The 20,489-nt window shown below is 27.9% G+C and overlaps 1 protein-coding gene across 1 annotated transcript; it reads right to left on the reverse strand.

The window, feature by feature from the left end:
• Positions 1-2,199: 2,199 nt before the first annotated feature.
• On the reverse strand, positions 2,200-6,437 carry LOC107006755 (cytokinin dehydrogenase 3-like). The gene is made up of 5 exons (XM_015205272.2): positions 5,801-6,437; positions 4,966-5,093; positions 4,301-4,564; positions 3,858-4,126; positions 2,200-2,861 (listed from the first exon to the last, which is right to left on the reverse strand). The coding sequence occupies exons 1-5, from the start codon at positions 6,429-6,431 to the stop codon at positions 2,570-2,572; spliced, it is 1,584 nt and encodes a 527-aa protein (XP_015060758.1). The 5' UTR covers positions 6,432-6,437; the 3' UTR covers positions 2,200-2,569.
• Between the last annotated feature and the right edge of the window lie 14,052 nt (positions 6,438-20,489).

The raw sequence follows: 20,489 nt of genomic DNA on the forward strand, positions 1-20,489 counted from the left end.
TTTAAACTATTTAATTATTCATCATAGTTATAGTTTATTATAATTACCAGTCGCGACTAACATTATACATTAATTATGTGAGGTAACTTCGAATTTGTATAATTAGTCACGTTTGTATATGTATAATTCGTCTGGATATACAAATATATATGTATATTATTTAACCTATATACATATACAATTCACCTCTCTGATACTCTCTGCCCTCTCTCCTCCCTCTCTCAATCTTACTCGTCTCGCTCCTCCCTCTCTCAATCTCGCTAGTCGTATATACAAATGCATATGCATTATATACAATTATATAAATATACATCACCTCTCTCCGACTCTTTGTTCTCTCTCTCTCGACTTTCTCATCCCTCTCTTGCCTCTCTCCTCTCTCCCAGTCTGGCTCGCCTCTCTCCTCCTTCTACCAATCTATCTTGCAATATACACAAATACTAATGTATAATATAAATTACCTAACCAATATACATATACAATTCACCTTTCTCCCACTTTCCCCCCCCCCTCCCCCTCTCTCGCCTCTCTCCTCTCTCTCACGGCCTCTCTCGCCTCCCTCATCCATATAACATGTAGTTACGAATTGTAATTATCAAACTATAGCTATGGAAAGTAATTAGGCTATTTTTAAGTGGCTATATGTAAAAGTTCCCCACAATACTATAAATAAAAAATATTTACCATTTATAGCAACAATATTCTTTTTTTCAATTCATCACTTTTAATACATGTATAATACACTTTCAATTCATACTACAAATAATAATTTATTATTCACATATAATACAAGTTTTATTTATGGATAATAATACATTTATCACACATTTTAATACACTTATAATACAATGTGTCAATTTCTTACCGAATAAGCTTAATATATTTTTAAAAATAATTATAATACATATATATTACGTTTTTAATTTACTTTTAATACATATTGCAGATTTAATATAATATTACTTTAAATAATAATAACCAAAAAATATTACTAAAATCATAATTATTTATTAAAAGATATTCATCCAAATAACTTTTTCTACTTTTTTTTCCTATTGTTTGATAGAATATATATGAATATTGTTATATAATGTTTGATAAAGAGGAATATGAGAATGTAAAAAGTCAAGATAGGATAAAGACAAGCAGCCACAAAGGTTAAAAGGGCAAAGATTTGGCTACTTGTTAAACTCTTTATTTAGATTTTAGCAGCCTTTTTGCCTTTCATACATTTCAACTTTTTGCCCTCCATATTCCAGGCATAATCATTAATCTAAACTCATAGTTATAATCATCTGATATTCAAAATTTATTCGTATATTTATTATACTAATAGTAATTATATGAAAAAAAATAGTTTAAATTTTAATATATTCAACATTTTATATTTACGTAGAATTTAAAGAAGGATAGCATCATTAAAAATTATGTGATATTAATAATCTATTTTAATGATAATTAATTACACGACTCAAATTCATTATCGATATATCACATTGAAATTAGAACTTAAGCCACGTGAGCTTCTAAAAACACCAAAGGAAAAGTAAATGAAAAAACATAAAGTGGCCAAAAGATAAAGATAATAATAAAAGCATTGGATTCATCTTAGTTACCTTGTGTAAAAGATCTAATTGTCATAATTCTAAATTTTATTTGCTGAAAAGTGGACATTAATATCCCGTACACATTCTTCATCGAAATATTATATAATTTATAAAAATTAAATATCAATTATTTAAATTATATATTTAATTTTATACGTCTTTAATATAATTTAAAAATAAAATTTATACGTCTTTCACTTAAATTTCTGTCTCCGTCTCTAAACTTTGGAGGGACATGTAATTGAGAGAAAATATTCCATTTAAAACGTTTTAATAAATGCAACCAAAAGGGTAAGAAAATATAATTATCTTACATCAATCAAAGTCAAAAAAAAAAAGAAAAAAGAATTGATATGGGAAAGTTAATGCTAATTAAGTCATTGCTTGAACAAGTCAATTATAATATAAAATAATATTTTCTCCATTTATTTATACTTATTCATTATAATAAAAATAAATATTTGATACTTTTACTCATCAAATTTAAAAAGTTAAAAAAAATAATTTATCAATTTATACTTTTTTATTCTTAGTATTAAGTATTGTTTATTTCCTAACACTTGATATATTAACATTGTTGTTTTACCTATTACATCATACTTATCAAAAAAAGAACTTGACATATTATAATTAAATGGTAGCTAAAAAAGCTTTACATCATCTAATTTATCTTTCTAACACACCAAAATAAAATAAAATAAAAATACATCAACTCAAACAATTAAAAACTTGACTATTTTTAGGTACAACCCTCCCTCCAACCCTTAACGATTCTGATATTCGAATCAGCTTTTACATAGTTCAACTGATTTCACGAAATATCTGTCATCTTTTACCATCCCTATCCTTATAAAACGATTCTGATGTTCGAGCCAACTTTTACATATTTCAACTAATTTCACGAGATATCTGTCATCTCTTATCATCCCTGTCATTATATCCTACCATTTATTGATGAAAACCTAATTAAAAATTCTTTGTCCTGGTGATAGAATCATCTTTGGATCAAATAGATCTTTTCTTTGTTGAAAAATATTCCATTTTTTACCAAAATGTTTTATCCAATCCTCTTTTGTCTTGTAATGTGGAAGATATTGCTTTATATTGAGGCCAACTTTATCACAATAATTTAATATTTCTTCATTTTGATTATCCAAAATTTTGCATTCATTATATCCACTTGAAGAATGTAAAAGTCCCACACAATAAAATGTTTCTTCTTCTGGTATCATTGCTGACATCCTATCATCCCATCTGCATATTTTCAAAAATAAATAAATCAAATAATATTTTTTTAAAATATTAAATCACACAAAAAGATATCATGTATAATCTTAAAAATATAACAAAGAGAAATATTATATATATATTAGTTGAACTTCTTAATATAAACGTAGAGTTAAAAAAATAAAGTTACTGAGTTTTACTGAACTCTCTTAAATTTTATAATAATTCTCCCAATATATATATATTAAACTCGATACTACTCTCTCATATTCAATATATATGTAACACACTTTTTTTACATTAGCCAATCCAAAAATAATGATTGATATATCTATATTTAGTAACAATTTAACTTTAAAACATTTATTTTTATCTTTAATCAGATAATTTATAACCATACAAACATCTATAATTAAATTCAGATTGAAGTTTCAAAAGTCTTACATTTTTCTTCTTCTTAAACTCTGTATCAAAATTCAAATCAAATAACATCACATAAAATTGAAACAAAAGGAGTGCTATTCCCTCTGTCCATTTTGTCATCTTGCTCTTTTCGAAAGTCAGTTTCACTCTTTTTCTTACATTAACTCGATATTTAAAACAAAAAATTTAGATATGCAAAAACTATACAAAAAGTAGTATAAAATTCTATCTGCATATCAATATGATGAAAAAATATACCTCGTGAAATATTAATAAAAGTTATTATCGCTTGACTCTAAAAAGGAAAACTATAACAATTAAAAATCGGGAGTGTGGGGTGTGGGGTGGGGTGGTGGGGGGGTGAAATGATAGTTTTTGAGAGTACCTTTTCCTACTTGTTGGGTAGACAAGTATGGGTCCATTTGTCTTGTTTTGTCTGAGGATTATGTCCACAAAAACAGCAGCATTAAAATGCATGATAGAAGACTTTGGTACAAACAAATTGAGCCATGGATGTGGAACATCCCACATTNATTACTTATCTAAGGGGGTGTGGGGTGGGTTGGGGGGGGGTTGTGAAATGATAGTTTTTTAGAGTACCTTTTCCTACTTGTTGGGTAGACAAGTATGGGTCCAGTTGTCTTGTTTTGTCTGAGGATGATGTCCACAAAAACAGCAGCATTAAAATGCATGATAGAAGACTTAGGTACAAACAAATTGAGCCATGGATGTGGAACATCCCACATTCCTTTTGATTGTAACTCTAATTCCCCACTTCTAACTCTATTCAAAAATTCCACAAAACTCACATCTTTCTTGAACATAAATCCACCTACATACTTCAATCCTTTTACCAACTTCTTCAACTTCTGTACATTGTTAAAAAATTACAACGTATATATGAAAATCACTCTTATATATATAGGAGATACTGAATCTTCTTAGTAAAATAACATGATAAAATACATTGACAGTGTCAAAATCAACAAATATATGTATGTAATTGTATAAAAAGTGAATCACGTAAATTGAAAAATACATACCTTATCAATAGTATTAGCATTTTGGTCATCATAGTACTTCACTATTTCCAAGCAATACATGATTTTATTTTTGGATAATAGTGAAGCAATTTTGGTTTGATTGGAAGGTGAATAAAATGAAGATCTCCAATTATTTAGAGAGCTTTGTTCCATCATTAGAGAGCCTTCAACATAATCCAATCCATTATTATGAATTGAAATAAGATGTTCTTGATCTTTTGTGAATTTTGAGAAATCATCATATAACATTCTCACCCATTTCACCTACAAGAAAAAAAAAACATAAAATTATATATTTGCATATGTAAGAAATAGAAGTTTAAACTAATATTTATTTGTTCTATTTACATATATAACACTTTTTATTTTTTAATATGTTTCGAGAAAAATAACATATTAATACTTAGAAACAATTTTTAACTTAGATAAGTGTGTTTATTTAGAGGCTAGGTTCCTCGAATAGATCTCTTAGTTGTTATCCGAAAGCAGTATATATATATATATCAGATGTATCCAGAAAACATACAACTAAACACTATATATAAAAATGGTGACTAGAATTCACCGACTTTAAAAGTCTTTTTTTTTCTTCATAAATTTCATGTACAGTCAAATATCATCGTACTTCATAAATTTCGTGTTCAGTCAAATATCATCGTACTTACTCTTGTTGGTGCTTTATCCAAGACAATTCTTGCCCTAGTTATTATTCCAAACTGTCCCAAACCTCCTAAAACTCCAAAAAACAATTCTGAATTCATATCTTTGGAGCAAGTCATTAATTCCCCTTTACCTGATGAAACCAAACATGAGTCAACAACAACAAAAATAATAATAATTAAATAAATAAAAAAATAATAAATTTAATTGTATTATCATATATTAGCATGCATCACCAAAAAATATATTATTATTATTATTCCCCAAATTAATTAATATATAAAGAATGTTTTTGGTCATGCATGGACTAGTAAATTACCAATTATATATATATATATAGACACTTGCAATTAATTGAAGTATAGATAATTTTTTCTATGATAGAAAAAAAATATAATTTAGATTTTTGTGATATATTTATTTTAGTATAAGGTGAAAAATCTTACCTACAAGATCTTCCAGGTGGAAAAAGAGACATTACAACCTATGAAATACATACTAAGACACATACTTTTACATATTAAAAGAAAAAATAAAATTAAAGTATGAATTTTTTTCTAAAAGAATCTTATATTGGTTAGGCTCCAAACATGATATATTTCTTATCTAAACTAAATATTGATAGTGACTATCTCCCCATCTTTTTATTTTTTATTTTTGTACTTTAACACTTTCCATGAAAATACCCCATAAAATAATAATAATAGGAAGACCTTTTATCTTTAAGTGAACTTAATGAATATATGAAATATCAATATAGTTTTCTATTATATTTCATTAAGTTGTTTAGTATAGAGAAAAATAAAGTATAATGTTTACGTATTATACGTAAGATTTTACCTGTAATAACATCCATCTCATGAACATTACTTATTTGAGGACCATATCGAAAAGTTTGACCACTAATTCCAGCATTAGAGAGCGTACCACCAACGGTAAGGTACAAATAATCTGTCCACGAAACAGGTGCTAGGCCATACTCTAGGGTGCTACGAAGAACATCAATCCATAATTGTTCACCACCAACATCCGCGTAAAACCCTAAATCCGAATCCCAAGAAACCCTAACACCACAATTGTCATTATTATTATTATTTAAAGAACTCATTTCCACAATTACCCCATTTTTTGCCATGGCTTGTCCCCTAATGGAATGTCCATGACCTTTGGCTGCTACATGAAAAGGGACAGAAAGGTCATAAGAAAATTGTATGAGGTCAATTATGTCATTAACACAAGAAGGATAAAGAACAGCAGCTGGTAATATTTCTTGAATAATTTTTCCAAAATCTTTGGAAGATTCTTTAATAGCATGAGAATTTGTACTAAGTTTTGATGAAATGTTAAGTGAAAGAATTTCATAAGGAATTGAAGGATTCCATGGTTTTAACTTTCCTAAAATGGACATTAAATGAGTAATAATAAAGAAAATAATAATATTATAACCATAGGATAAAAAAAACTTAGCCATAATTGAAGAAAGAAAAAAAAAGGAAATTATTAGAAGTAGGTGATTTTTGGTGAAGAGAAAAGTGAGTGATATGAGGGTATTTATAGATAAGGAAATACTATAATAATAATAATATTTGCATGCAAAAAAGTAAAAAAAAATAATTTTTTTTAATATAGTGGTAGTACAAGATTTAGAAGATCTTGCAAAAAATAATATTACACATGGGGGTAGGGTGGGGTGGGGGTAGAAAATTGTGTGTAAGATATGAAAGGACAATAAAAGATTTTTGTGATTATTGCTATTTTGCCTTTATGTTCCAAAAAACGTCACAACTTTCTCATATGATGGATAAAGCCTCTTTCATGTTGTTCATAGTATTGTCATTATATGATTCATCAAGATTTTTTAATTATTCGGTAAACAAGATTTTTAATTGATCTATCTGTCAAAATAATATTGANTGGGGTGGGGGGTGGGGGTGGGGTAGAAAATTGTGTGTGTAAGATATGAAAGGACAAAAGATTTTTGTGATTATTGCTCTTTTGCCTTTATGTTCCAAAAAACGTCACAATTTTCTCATGGGATGGATAAACACCTCTTTGATGTTGTTCATAGTATTGTCATTATATGATTAATGAAGATTTTTTTAAATTATTCGGTAAGCAAGATCTTTGATTAATGTATATGTTATTGATCGATGGTATGCAGTTATTTGGAGCTTTCTCGTTTAAAGGGATTAGAAAACATGTTTCATCTTCCACCTTTTCATCGATAATTTGTTGCCTTCGGTAGCAAGTTCTTGAACCTCCTTTGTGTCGTTTTGTCATAGAAGTCGTTATCATTGGGATAAGACAGATGCGATCATGAATAGGACTATATAGAAATATAAGAGGACATGATAATTCTTATGAATATAGAGAAATAGGGCATTTTTCTCGTGACTATTTCAATATTCGATGTAAACACCAAATAATTTAAATTTATTGTAGCAAAGTAATTAAGTTAATGAGGGAATTAATGCATGTGATGTTTATTAACTAACCTTGGTTAGTTGTTAAAATTGATGTATATGTATTGGCTTGATGTAAATATCGAATGAGTTTTTATATGTCTAGAACAAAGGGTCTATGACTCCGCCACTACAGACCTATTATATACTAAACTATACTAGTTTATATCATACATGAATATAAAAATGTGTACTTATTAACTATAGTTTGTGATAAAAGTTATACATGAAAATATATATCATATATTTATTGAATTAATATAATCACATCATGTGCATCAATTGAACAAATGGATATAATTTTATTTTATTATTATTATTATTATTTTGTTTGGATCTGTTTAAATTAAACGTGTTTCATACTTATGTGGAATAATACCAAACATCTAGCATTTATTATATTAGTATGTACTCTTTAGTTTACTTGGTTTTTGTTTCACATGTAGCAACAATACAGTCATAATTAATAGGGGTGTGTTCGATATGGAAAATATTTTTCAAAAATAATTTTTCAAATTTTACGAGTGACATTTAGTATTATTGGTATACAAGTGAAAAAATAATATACAAAGTGATTAAATAACATATTCTGGATACCCTTAACGCAATAGGTTAATGTAGCCTAGCAATTTTAGACCCCTTAGATGGGTTCTAAACATCTTGAATGAGTTTGTGCTTACGTGTTCAAATCTCTCTTCCGCCACGAATTGATTATTTCCTTCCTACCTACGTTGCCTCATAACCATCTCCCCTACATCGTCAATTGTATATCTACAATATTTGTTTAAATTATATACGAAATTATGTACAATTTTTTACGTGTCTCGACAAAAGATACCTAATAAGGAAGATAATATTTTTGGTTTACTTACTCACTATTAGAAACATAAACTTTTTCCAACGGGAATTGATGAAAAATTTGTGTTATAAAATATGATATTTTTTCCCTCCATTTTCGCCAAATCAGTTTACTGAAAAAACACATAATAGAAAATAAATTCCGATTAAAATACTGTGAATAGCCATTGGACATAAGTTTTTTCTCTGATTCAATTAAAATATCTGTTACAATAACAATTGAACATTTTTCATTTAAAAAAACAAAAATAAATTCTACTTATTTTCTTAATTTATTTCATGAAAAACATTGTTTCCTTCCCACCAAACACACCCTAAGCCTAGGTATGCACATAAGAAAAGTAATTACCAAAACTATACACTCAATATCTTATGAAATCTTCAAGTATCTTTGATTTAATTAGATAAAAATAATAATAAGATTTGGAAATAAAAAGAATCTTCAAATAAAAAGTTGACACACTATAGAATGGAAATGTATTGGAAAGTTGAAGGAAACATCAATATGATTTTCCTTATTCAAATTAAGATCTTTTTTTTCTTTAATGTAAGATCTTATTTGTAGGTATTTGATGTAACATATATATATGAATTATGAAAAGTCAATTCCATGCAATTATAATTACCACCAATATTCTTGACAATATCAATGTAGATTTCATCACTTTCAATTGATCCTATCTTTTACTTCCTTTTTAAAAAATAAATAAAATAAAATTTACCTCTTGATAATTAAAAAACTAAATTTCACAAATAAGAGCAAGTAAAATTAAGGAAAAATTACATCAATACACAATTTATTTTTTCATATTTTTTAAAAATTTTCTACAATTTAAAAAAATTACAAAATTATCTATTTTCCAGCTCAAGCTCGCGCTCGCTCTTCTATTATAAGATATATCATTCTTACGCGATGTAATTAAATCGCGATGTATCGGGACACGATGTATCGGACATGCATGTGTGCCTAGTATCAAAAGGTAATGTATCGATACGTGATGTATCGGAACGTTGAACAATTTATCAGGATAGGTATGTCTTGTATCAGCAAAGACGTTGAGTGATATATTCGAAATTCTTAAATTGTAAGGAATTTTTGTAATTTGACAAATAATGGAGATATGATATAATTAGTTCTTAACACTATGAAAATCTGTGTTATCTTTACGAAAATTAAAGAAGTACTAGGCTTTATCTTGTCAATCCTAACAAGATAATGAATCTTTGCTAATTAATAACCATGGAGAAAATAAGAGTTAGGGAGGACTAAACACTCAATTATCATACACTTTCTTCAAAAAATTTTCTTTCTGAATATTTCAATTTCATGTGCATGCATGTTCTAGATTTATTTTCACAGTACTACTCTCTCCGTCTGGTATTGTTTGTCATGATTTCTATTTTTAGAGTTAAACTAGAAAAACTTCGACTAACATTTTAAGATGCATTTTTTCATCATATTAATATGAAAAAAATTATAATTTTTAGTACTTTTCATATAGTCTTAGAATATCTAATTTTTTTGTTTAAAATATCGAATTAATGTGATTTGATTTACTTTTGAAAATTAGTCAAATTGACTTTTGATAAGCGCAATATGACAAACATTTCTGAACGGGGGAGTATTATATAAGATGATAGTAAAGATTCTTTTTGGGAAAACGAAAAAATTATGAGAAAATGTTAAATCATGATCATGTTGAAGCTAAAACCATAAATTGGTTATTATAAATAAAAAAGTTCCTATTGAAAATTAGTAAAAAAATTGTGTTATAAGATATAATTTTTTTCCCACTTATTTTTCATCGAATCAGGTCACTATGAAAATGCATGGTGAAAAATAAATTTTCACTAAAATATAATATCTATGGGATCGGAATAGCTCTAAACATTTTAGTGGAAAAATAATAATTTTTCAATGTTGATTTAATTTCTATTCATAGACTCAGAGGCGAAATCAGTGTTGCGGAATCTAGTTTATCTAAATCAAATATTTTCGACATGTAATACAGATAAAAACTCACTAATTGAAACAAATAGTTGATATGAATTAACATTATACCGTTTTAAAAACTTTAAAAATTATATATATAAAATTTAAAATTATACCGTTTTAAAAACTTAAAAAATTAAATAGATAAAATTTAAATTTTGAATCAACGTAGATCGAAATCAATAATTCATTATATGTTAATGAGCTTGTAGTTCACCTTGCTTTAAATTAGTTCATAATTTCACTTTTGAATTGTCTCAATCTACCATAAGGAAAAAGATTTGCCAAAATAAAATTAAAAAACAAGTGAATCCAAATAAGATCCTAATGATTTAAATATGGTCTCTTGTTTTTACAAGTCAATAGTCTTTGATAAGACAAGCTAGTCAAGCAAGTATCTAAGAAAGACTTAAAAGATATGGTCGTCGATTCAGAATTTAAATTTAACGAATTTCATATTTAAGATTTTTACTTCTTAATATCAACGATTTAATTGTACAATACAATTAAAAATATGGGTCCCAAATTAGATTATTTTGTGAATTTTTTTGAAGCTCCTTCATGTTGTGTATTTTCATATTTGTGTCAAAAATACTGAATTTAATTAAATTTATCGTACTCGTGTTTGGTATTAGGTCTTGTCTAGCAGTGTGATTTGTGAGGTTTGTCCCAACAACTAAAAGTAAGAGAGAAAAAAAAAGAAATAGAATATTCCATGTGATCATATGGAATATTGGTCCAATATTATGAAACCTTATTATATAAACTTGGGAAAATGTATGAGTACCGTTCAACCTATGTCCGAAATTTTAGAAACGCACTTATATTATACTAAGGTCCTATTACCTCCTGAACTTATTTCATAAGTAATTTTTTACTCCTTTTCGGTCTACGTGGCAGTAGCTTGAAAAAAAAGTCAACTAGCGTTGGACCCATTAGATAGTGCCACGTAGACCGAAAAGGGGTAGAAAATTATTAATAAAATAAGTTCAGGGGGTAATAGGACCTTAGTATAGTATAAATGTGTCTCTGACATTTCGGGCATAGGTTGAGGATGTACTTGTGCATTATCCCTATGAACTTATGAATAGCGTGAATATGTCAAATATTATGAATTAAATTTACCCAATTAGAGGCGGACACAAAATTAATATTCGATAAACGTATACTCATTAAATGCTAGTATTGTATATATATAGTTGAGAGTCGATCTAATCCATGCCCTAAAATAATTTTGAATCCCATTTGTCGTCATTACACTATAAAAAAGACTTTTCGTGTATATTATTATGATTTTAACGATCAATATCTATATATATACATAAAAAATAAAATATTTATTATATATAATAATTATTTACTAGCAAAGCTAGCTTGAAGACTAGGGAGTTCAATTCAAGTGATAATAATATGATTTGTTGAATAATTATATCGTGTAAATAAGATTAAAAATTCATATATATATATATATATATATATATATATATTCTTTTTGGTTATGTATAAATTATAGAATTTTCTCCGTACGAGAGAAGATTTCTAATAAAATAATCAAAGGAGTTCAAAATTTGTTTGAAGTCATAAATTTTATTAATCTTTTATTTTTTTTAAAAAAAATTCTGACTCAACCACTAAACGAACAAATATATTTAACACACATAGATCTCCATAACTTAGTTAGAAGAATTATAAATTATAATAAGTTGATTGAGACAATTATATATATGTTAGTTAAGTGTAACAGTCCCTAATATATTCTATTGAGGTCCCAAGCAAAGATTTAGCTTTGAATATATCATTATTATTATTTTTATTTAAAAAAAAACTATATAATATAAATTATAATATGCCATTCAACTTATAATCTTTGACAATTTGGCCTAAAGATCATATCTAGCAGGTAGGGGTTTTTTATCCAAACAACGTGCCATACAGTCTATATATTTTCATATATTTTGTGGTCCAAACATATATAATTTAAAAGATCCTAAGAATCACAAAAGAAATTTTATTTGTTTTGCAATCTTTGAACAAGTTGAATTATTAATGAAAATCATTGAATATTGTGTTTCTAACAATATAAATTATGAAATATATCATCATCAATAGTAAGATATATAATATGATTCCTTTTAGTACAAAATCGAATATTAGAAAGGATAGTGTCATGTTGCACACATGTTGTCCCTTAGGGGTTTCGTAAAATTAGAACGATACAGAGAAAATTAGCAATGAGAAAACATACACAATCTCCCGGAAAAAAAAATAGAAAAAATTATCCTATATATTCGTCAGGTATGTACCCACCCACTTTTTTATGGGCAACTTTTACATATAGCAAATAAAAAATTCATATTTGTATGCTATAACAAAGTTTGCATAATTGCGTTCTATAGTAAACGTAGAGACTGTATAATTCGCTACACATATACAGTTAAAGCAAATTGTATAAAACAAGAAAGAGAAAGACACTTGGGCAGAGAACTTTATAAAAATAAATTGTATTATTATAAATGTATAGAACGATTATATACAATTTGAATTTGTATAAAATGAGAAAGAGAGAAAGACAGAAGAGACTTGACAAGGAATATACAATTGAATCGAATTGTATAAAACGAGAAAGAGAGAAATTAGATACAATTTGAAAATTTGTATAAAACGAGAAAGAGAGAAAGACAAAAGAAACTGGGCAGGGGAGTATTTTTATTGTATAATTATAAGTGTATAGGACGAAAATATATGTACTTGCATGTGTATATGCAATTTTCTCACGCTTTATACAAACAGAAACGCAATTTATACATTTCGCTTCTGTTTGTATAAGTGAGAAAGGATAGTGTCATGTTGCACACATGTTGTCCCTTAGGAGTTTCAGAATAAAATTAGAACGATACAGAGAAAATTAGCAACGAGAAAACATACAAAATTTCAAAAAATGAAAATAAAAAAATAGAATGGCTTACTTGACAAACGTCTACTAATTATCACTTTTCACCCCTAGAATATTATGTCACGGGAGGAAAAATAAAATCACTAAACTCACAAGAAAGTCAATTTTTTTCCCACTGATTTCTAAGTACTAGAAAATTAAATTGATCAGAGTGTTAAATCTTTTAGACAAGACAATTTTTGTTTCAATATGTAATATTTTATATACCAACTATATTTTACATAGTTATTTGTAGGGCTGTGTATTGACCGGTTCGGTTCGGTTTTGAAGTTTATCGGGTTGGCTTATTGGTTATCGGTTTGTAGTGATGCTAAACCGTTATAGAACCATTAAGATATTGACTTATCGGTTATTGGTTTATCGGATTTTGATCGTTATCGGTTTAACCGTTAAGATTTGACCCAAAAGAAAAAATATTGAAAATCACTTAGAAACAAGGTGACAAACCAAATAAACCATGCACTTGAGTTCACAAGTTACATCTTGCTCAAAAGCAAACACTTTTACATCGTAGAATAATCAAGTGTTTGAGACAACCAAAAATAAAAGTAGGAAATTAAACTCTAAGTCGAGGACTTTATATACAAAATGGTATAAATATAAATATTTAATTTACTATCGGGTTATCGGTTAATCCGTTAAGAAAAAACTTTAAACCGTTAAGAACCGATAACCCGATAACAAAAAAAAACAAAACCGTTATCAAAACCAATAACCCAATACTATAAACCAATAACTTTTTTATCGTTTGCCTTATCAGTTTCGATTCAATTTTGAACAGCCTGAGTTATTTGGTTGCTTATAAGTTAACTACAGACAGATTTCTTTATATATATTAATTGGTAATCTAATAAAAAAATGATAACTAACTACCTAACCTGCTATCGCGTGTTAAAATTCATTAAATAGATTCTTTGAGATGAAATGCTCAAGATGATACAATTTATGTTATGTCGTAAAAGAACAAGAATTTCATGAAATAGGAGTCATGAGAGCAGTCACGCTGGATATAATGTCAAAATTTTGAATTTTTTATTTATGACATCTAAATATTGAATTCGCTATTGATTGAGAGAAATTAGAGCGCCAAGTGGGATTGATAGATTGAGAGATAGACAAAAGATCGTGCAATAGTGAAGGCCTCGTGGTTTGATGATGCATTCTGAAATTATTACTTTCTCAATTATAATTTATAACGTCTAAAATCTAAATTCGCTACTGATTGAAAGGAATTTGAGTGTCAAGTGGAGCTAATAGATTGAGAGATGAATAAAAGGTCATGCAATAGCGAAGGCCCTCGTGGTACCTTGAATTAAGTTAAAAGATGCATTTCGGTCTTCACTTTCAGTATTCTAAAATTAAAATGTCTAAATTCTAAATTTACTATTGATTATTGAAAGAAATTAGAGCATCAAGTGGAACTGATTAATTTAGAGACATATAAAAAGTTGTGCAACTATAAATGCCTCATAGTACCCTCAATAAAGTTAAAAGATGCATTATGAAATTCAATATCGCGATTCAAAACTTGTAATGTTTAAATTATAAATCTGTTATTAATTAAGAGGAATTGGAGCGTTAAGTGAGGTTGATAGATTAAAAGTAGGCAAAAGGTCTTGCAATAGTAAAGGTCTTGTGGTACCCTCGTTAAAGTTAAAAGATGTATTCCAAAATTCACTATCCTCCCAATTATATAACATCTAAATTCTGAATTCAGTACTGATTGGGAGAAATTGAAGCGCCAAATATGGTTGATAGATTGAGAGATAAACAAAAGGTTGTGCAATAATACTGAAGGTCTCACGAAACCCTTAATAATGTTAAAGATACACTCCAAAATTCACTATCCTCCCAATTTTATAACATTAAACATTCTAAACTCGATAATGATCGGGAGAAATTGAAGTGTCAAGTAAGGTTGATAGATTGAGAGACAAACAAAAGATTGTGCAACAATACTGAAGGCCTCACAGTACCCTTAATAATGTTAAAGATACACTCCAAAATTCACTATCCTCCCAATTCTATAATATCCAAATTCTGATTTCATTTCTGATCGAGAGAAATTGGAGCGTCAAGTGGGGCAAATAGAACAAAAAAAACCTTATGGTGTGGGAGTACCCTAGAAGATATTGCATATCTTCATGGGGATGCCATTATCATGATTCATAAGAGTTGGTCTCACATATGTCTCCAATTGAAAGAAGAAAAAAAAAACATTAGTACTTAACCAACTAGTCTTTGGCCAAGACCAAATTTGTCTTGATGTGCAATCATGGCTATGCATATATTGCATCAGAATTTTTAGTGAACCCCCAAAAGTACAATAATATTAATAAATGGTCCAATCCCAAGTATATATGTCCATATGACAGCCAATATATATATAAATTCTTATTGTACATTATATGTAGTGTACACAATTTTAGTTGTGAGGAAATTGCTCAGATGGATAATACTTTTTAATGATATAATTAAATTTATAGACGTGATTTAAAAACATGCCGATTGAGATCACCAAAATTAACATGTGTATTTTAACTTGCTTAGCCAATATGAACAAAGCAAAATAACAAATAAAGGAATTAATGACATGAAATAATAACTATTAATAAGTTAGGTATATATGTGTGTGTAAAGCAGCAAGATGAGCTGGTATGACAAACACAGTGAAAATTATGATAATGATGGATCTATGCAAAATGCTATAATATTAACGAGTTGAATTTGAACAGATCAAGATGATTTATATAATATTAACGAGTTAAATTTAAACGGGTCAAGATGATTCGAATAATTAATATAATGAGCTATGACTTTAGTTTGAATTAGTCTATCATAACTTTTAGTTGAGTTCAATTGAGTGAGTGATAAAAAATTCCTGAGTTAGTAAATTAACATAATATATCGACAAATATTTTAATTTAGTTTTAACTAACAATTAAACACTTTAATTTTAAGGGTGCATATTAGATAACTCAATTCATTTTAACAATGTCATGTACACCGAACGCTACAATTCACATAAATATTGGAGGCGTTTTCATGACTATTTTATAAGTCTGTATGTTTAAGTGATACAATCGAGACGAGTTAAGGTGTCTAAATGTACATCTTTAAAGTGAGAGTGTTTATTTGTTAGTTGAAATTAAGTTAAGATATATATACATATTATATCTTAATAAATCAAAGAATTATTAAATCACTCCAACTTAAACAGATTAGAAAAAAATATATTTTCATGAGTTAATTTTACGACATTAGAAAGAAAATTTAGTTGTACTATAATATATAAATTTTAAAATCGTTTTATTATATTCGAATTAGTGGACAGTTTCCAAAATTTTGAATGGATTTTGTGGCCACTCTCCAAAAAGAGAAAATTATTTGTCAAATAGCCAAAAATGGTAAAAATCTTGCAAAATCAAACAATAATGTACCATGAAGATATATTTGGGTCCCTTAGATTCTTTAGGTTCCTTCATTATCCACAACTCCAACTTGGATTTCCAATTTTTATTTTTATATTTTAAAAATAAACGGTTACATAATTTAACACGATATATAAAATATACGAAGATGATAAGTTTATATTTCATTGGTAAATATTATCTAAAACAAATTCACATAATTGACCCATAAACAAAAAATCATGTTTGTTGATATTAGTGTTTTATATCGAACAACTTAAAACTTTAAACATGATGATCATGTAATAGAACACACCTCGAAATCAGTAATAGACTCAGTAATGGAGCCACGAGTTTGGAAAGATCCAAAGACGTTTTGGCGTCAAATTATGTATACGTGTATTTAAAAATAATTATAAATAAATATTCCAGAATCTACAACGTTTAAATTTTAAATCTGTAAGTGACATATTTTCTACATTCTTGAGCTTATATTATCATTATCATCACTCCAAAAACTTATTGATTTTTGAAATTTAATTAATTTGACAAACATTATCATGACGTAGTAGACATATAGAGCAAAATAGTCAACATGTAATATTACTCCTAATATTTATTCTATTAAGTATAGCTGTCTAATTAATATAAAAAAGGGTGACCTAATCATGCATAAATTAATAGTATAGACATAGAAAAATCCTTGTTAATTATGCTATGTCTAGCTCTAATTAATTTAATTTATAGCCCTTTCTCCAATTTAGGCTATGTTGAGAACATTAATCACTTTTTGTCTTGCTAATTACTGTACAAATCCCTGCTTATGGTAATAAAAAAAGATGACAAAATCATTAATATTAAGACAAATAATTTATATATTCAAGGATACACGATTGCAATTATGAGGCTAATTAATCAATAATCATCATGCTAGCTATATATAGGTTACAAATTAAATTTAGCCAAAATAATTATGTTCACATCTCTTTTTAAGTCTTTTTTTTTGTTTCTGTGTGCACGCATGCTTGGTTTAAGATCATAATTATCTTGGATTAAAGATTTCAAAATTATTTGCTTTATCAAGGTAATCTCATTATTAAGATTTGACATTGATCTCAAGTAATTATTGAAGGGATTAGATAAAAGTTCTCTACATTGACGGTGTATATATATACAATAATAACATCAATATATTTAGTGTAGTTTTATAAGTCTGAAGATCAGAGGATAGAATGTGCGCAGACCTAATTCTATCTTTATAAGATAGAGAGTCGTCGTTGTTCTCAAAAGACCATCGACTTAAAATAAAGCGTTTAAAAAAAGAACTACAAGAATAAAAATAGTAACAACAACGAAATAATGTGAAATGAAGAGCAGTTGCAGTTACGTACCACATATAGAGGAATGAACAATATGGCAATATTCAAAGCACAAAAAACATAGGTGATACCTGAAAATTAAGAAACTACGATAATAATGCTAATACAACTAGTAAGAAAGGAGGTTCAAGTACGACCGCCAAACAGAGCGAGAACGCTCAACTATCAACTAACCTTCTACCCTAATTATCTGTGACTTTCAAACTCTTATATCTACTTATAATCTCAATACTTTGTGCTATTCAAGAACGTGATAGAAATCCATATATTGTAGCGAACATGCTATCTAGTGTTTTAAAAATATCAATAATATAACTAATACTTGTATAACGTTATTGATATATACATCACTAATATCTGTATAATTCTAATCTGCAACCGAACTACAACTAAATTTATTCTTGGTTCCTACTCAATTACTCTATTCTTGTTTTCTTTGTGGTGGGGTGTCATTTATCTTACTAATTAGTAAGAATGTATTGCTTTCATGGGACAAAAAGAAGTTTTATGAAACATGTTGATGTTGAATATTTGAAACATAGGGCAATCTAGAAGGCAAATTCACACTTAGGAATGTAAAGAAAAATTGTTAGGCATGTGAAAAATACAATAGGTGGGGCTAAATGTAAGCTAAGCCATAAGAAAATAAAAGAAAGGGCACAAATGTAATATATTTTGGTCCAATAAAATTGACTACACATCAAAAGTCATTGGTGGAGAGGTGTATGATATACGTTGATTCGAGCTAGATATATTTAAGTCGTACGATTTGAATATATTTTTAAAAATCCACTAATTTGAATGTTATAAATAAAAGTAAATGTGATGACATTCGAAATTCAAATTCATAGAGTGCAAATTTTGAGTTTGCATTAATCTTCATTGTTCATGTGCCTAAATGACCGTGATTAGATTATCAGTCTCAAATTAAAATAAACGTAAAAAATCATCAACTGAATAACTTTACAATAATCAATTTATCGTGAATCCTTTTGATGCTCTAACATGTTTGATTTATTTTAAAAAGAATATACATAACAAGTTACGAATGATATCTATGTATAGGCATTTAATTTTGGCTAATAGGATTAATTTGATCACCAATAGAAGAATATTGATATCATTTGTATATTTTAGAAGTTGAAAGTGTAATTTTGAACTATATATTTATCATTTTTGCACACGACTTTGACATTTATATATATGTATAAAATTTTAGTTTTAACAATCGTATTTTGACCAAATCTTCGAAGTCAATATCGATTAGCGAAAAATCATATAAGTTTAAGAATTGATAATCAATTAAACACTTTTCATCCATAAAATATATATAATATAGTATATTTTATATAATTTTAACGAAATTTCTAACTCCGTCACTAAATAGTGAATTTGCCATTGGGTACCTTAACATCCCAAGACTGTGTTAAATGTTCGTATCAAATTTGCCTAGAAATTAAGCAAGCAAGAATGAGTGACATAAAGAGACTTTAATCAACTTTTTAAATAAGGTTTAATTATATAACCTTTTTGTTATAAATCCATTAAATAAGTGGATAGTCCATAAAGTTAATACATGAACAACCATTCATATTCACTATGTTACATGAACCTTTTTGGATAAGTATGTATCTATTTATTATGATACTTAATATGGTGACCTTTGGAATGATTTCTCACTCTATAAATAGGGTTGTTCATTCACTATTGTAATATATACATATGAAACTTATATATACTTGAATAAGAAGAAAGTCTTCTACTACATCTATTTCTCTTGTCTTCTTCTTATAATCTTGATTTTACAACACGTTATCAGCACGAGTCTCTACCAGTTCAAGTAAAGACTTTCAAAGCCTCGGAGGTAAGAATTTCCTTTATTTTTAAATAATGTCTAATCTTTCTAAACTTGAATTTCTTGCTCTAGACATATCGGGAAAAAGCTATCTATCATGGGCACTCGATGCAGAAATTCATCTTAATGCGATGGGTCTAGCAGACACCATCCAAGAAAATAATCAAGCATCGAATCAAAACCGTGCTAAGGCGATGATATTTCTCCGTCATCACCTTGATGAGGGTTTGAAAATGGAATATCTCACTGTTAAGGATCCTCTGGTGTTGTGGAACAATTTAAAAGATAGATATGACCACCTGAAGTTGGTTGTCCTTCCACAGGCACGTTATGATTGGATCCACTTGAGACTTCAAGATTTTAAATCTATCAGTGAGTATAACTCTTCTATGTTTAAAATTATCTCACAATTAAAATTATGTGGAGAAAATATCACTGACCATGATATGCTGGAAAAAACGTTTTCCACTTTCCCTGCCTCGAGTATGCTTCTGCAGCAGCAATACCGAGAAATGGGATTTAAAAAGTATTCCGAATTAATCTCACATCTCCTTGTTGCTGAACAACATAATGATTTACTGATGAAAAACCATGAAAGTCGACCTACTGGTTCTATGCC

The sequence above is a fragment of the Solanum pennellii genome, chromosome 12 (genome assembly GCF_001406875.1).
Source record: "Solanum pennellii chromosome 12, SPENNV200".
Classification (NCBI taxonomy): Eukaryota; Viridiplantae; Streptophyta; class Magnoliopsida; order Solanales; family Solanaceae; genus Solanum; species Solanum pennellii.

What these genes read in the sequence shown, in the direction of transcription:
- LOC107006755 (XM_015205272.2), bottom strand. Translation starts at nt 6,431, where the DNA reads ATGGCTAAGTTTTTTTTATCCTATGGTTATAATATTATTATTTTCTTT. An exon ending in TGAGATGGATGTTATTACAG is followed by an intron (nt 5,094 to 5,800) that starts GTAAAATCTTAC and finishes TGGTTTCATCAG; the next exon opens with GTAAAGGGGAATTAATGACT. An exon ending in ATGCTAATACTATTGATAAG is followed by an intron (nt 4,127 to 4,300) that starts GTATGTATTTTT and finishes AACAATGTACAG; the next exon opens with AAGTTGAAGAAGTTGGTAAA.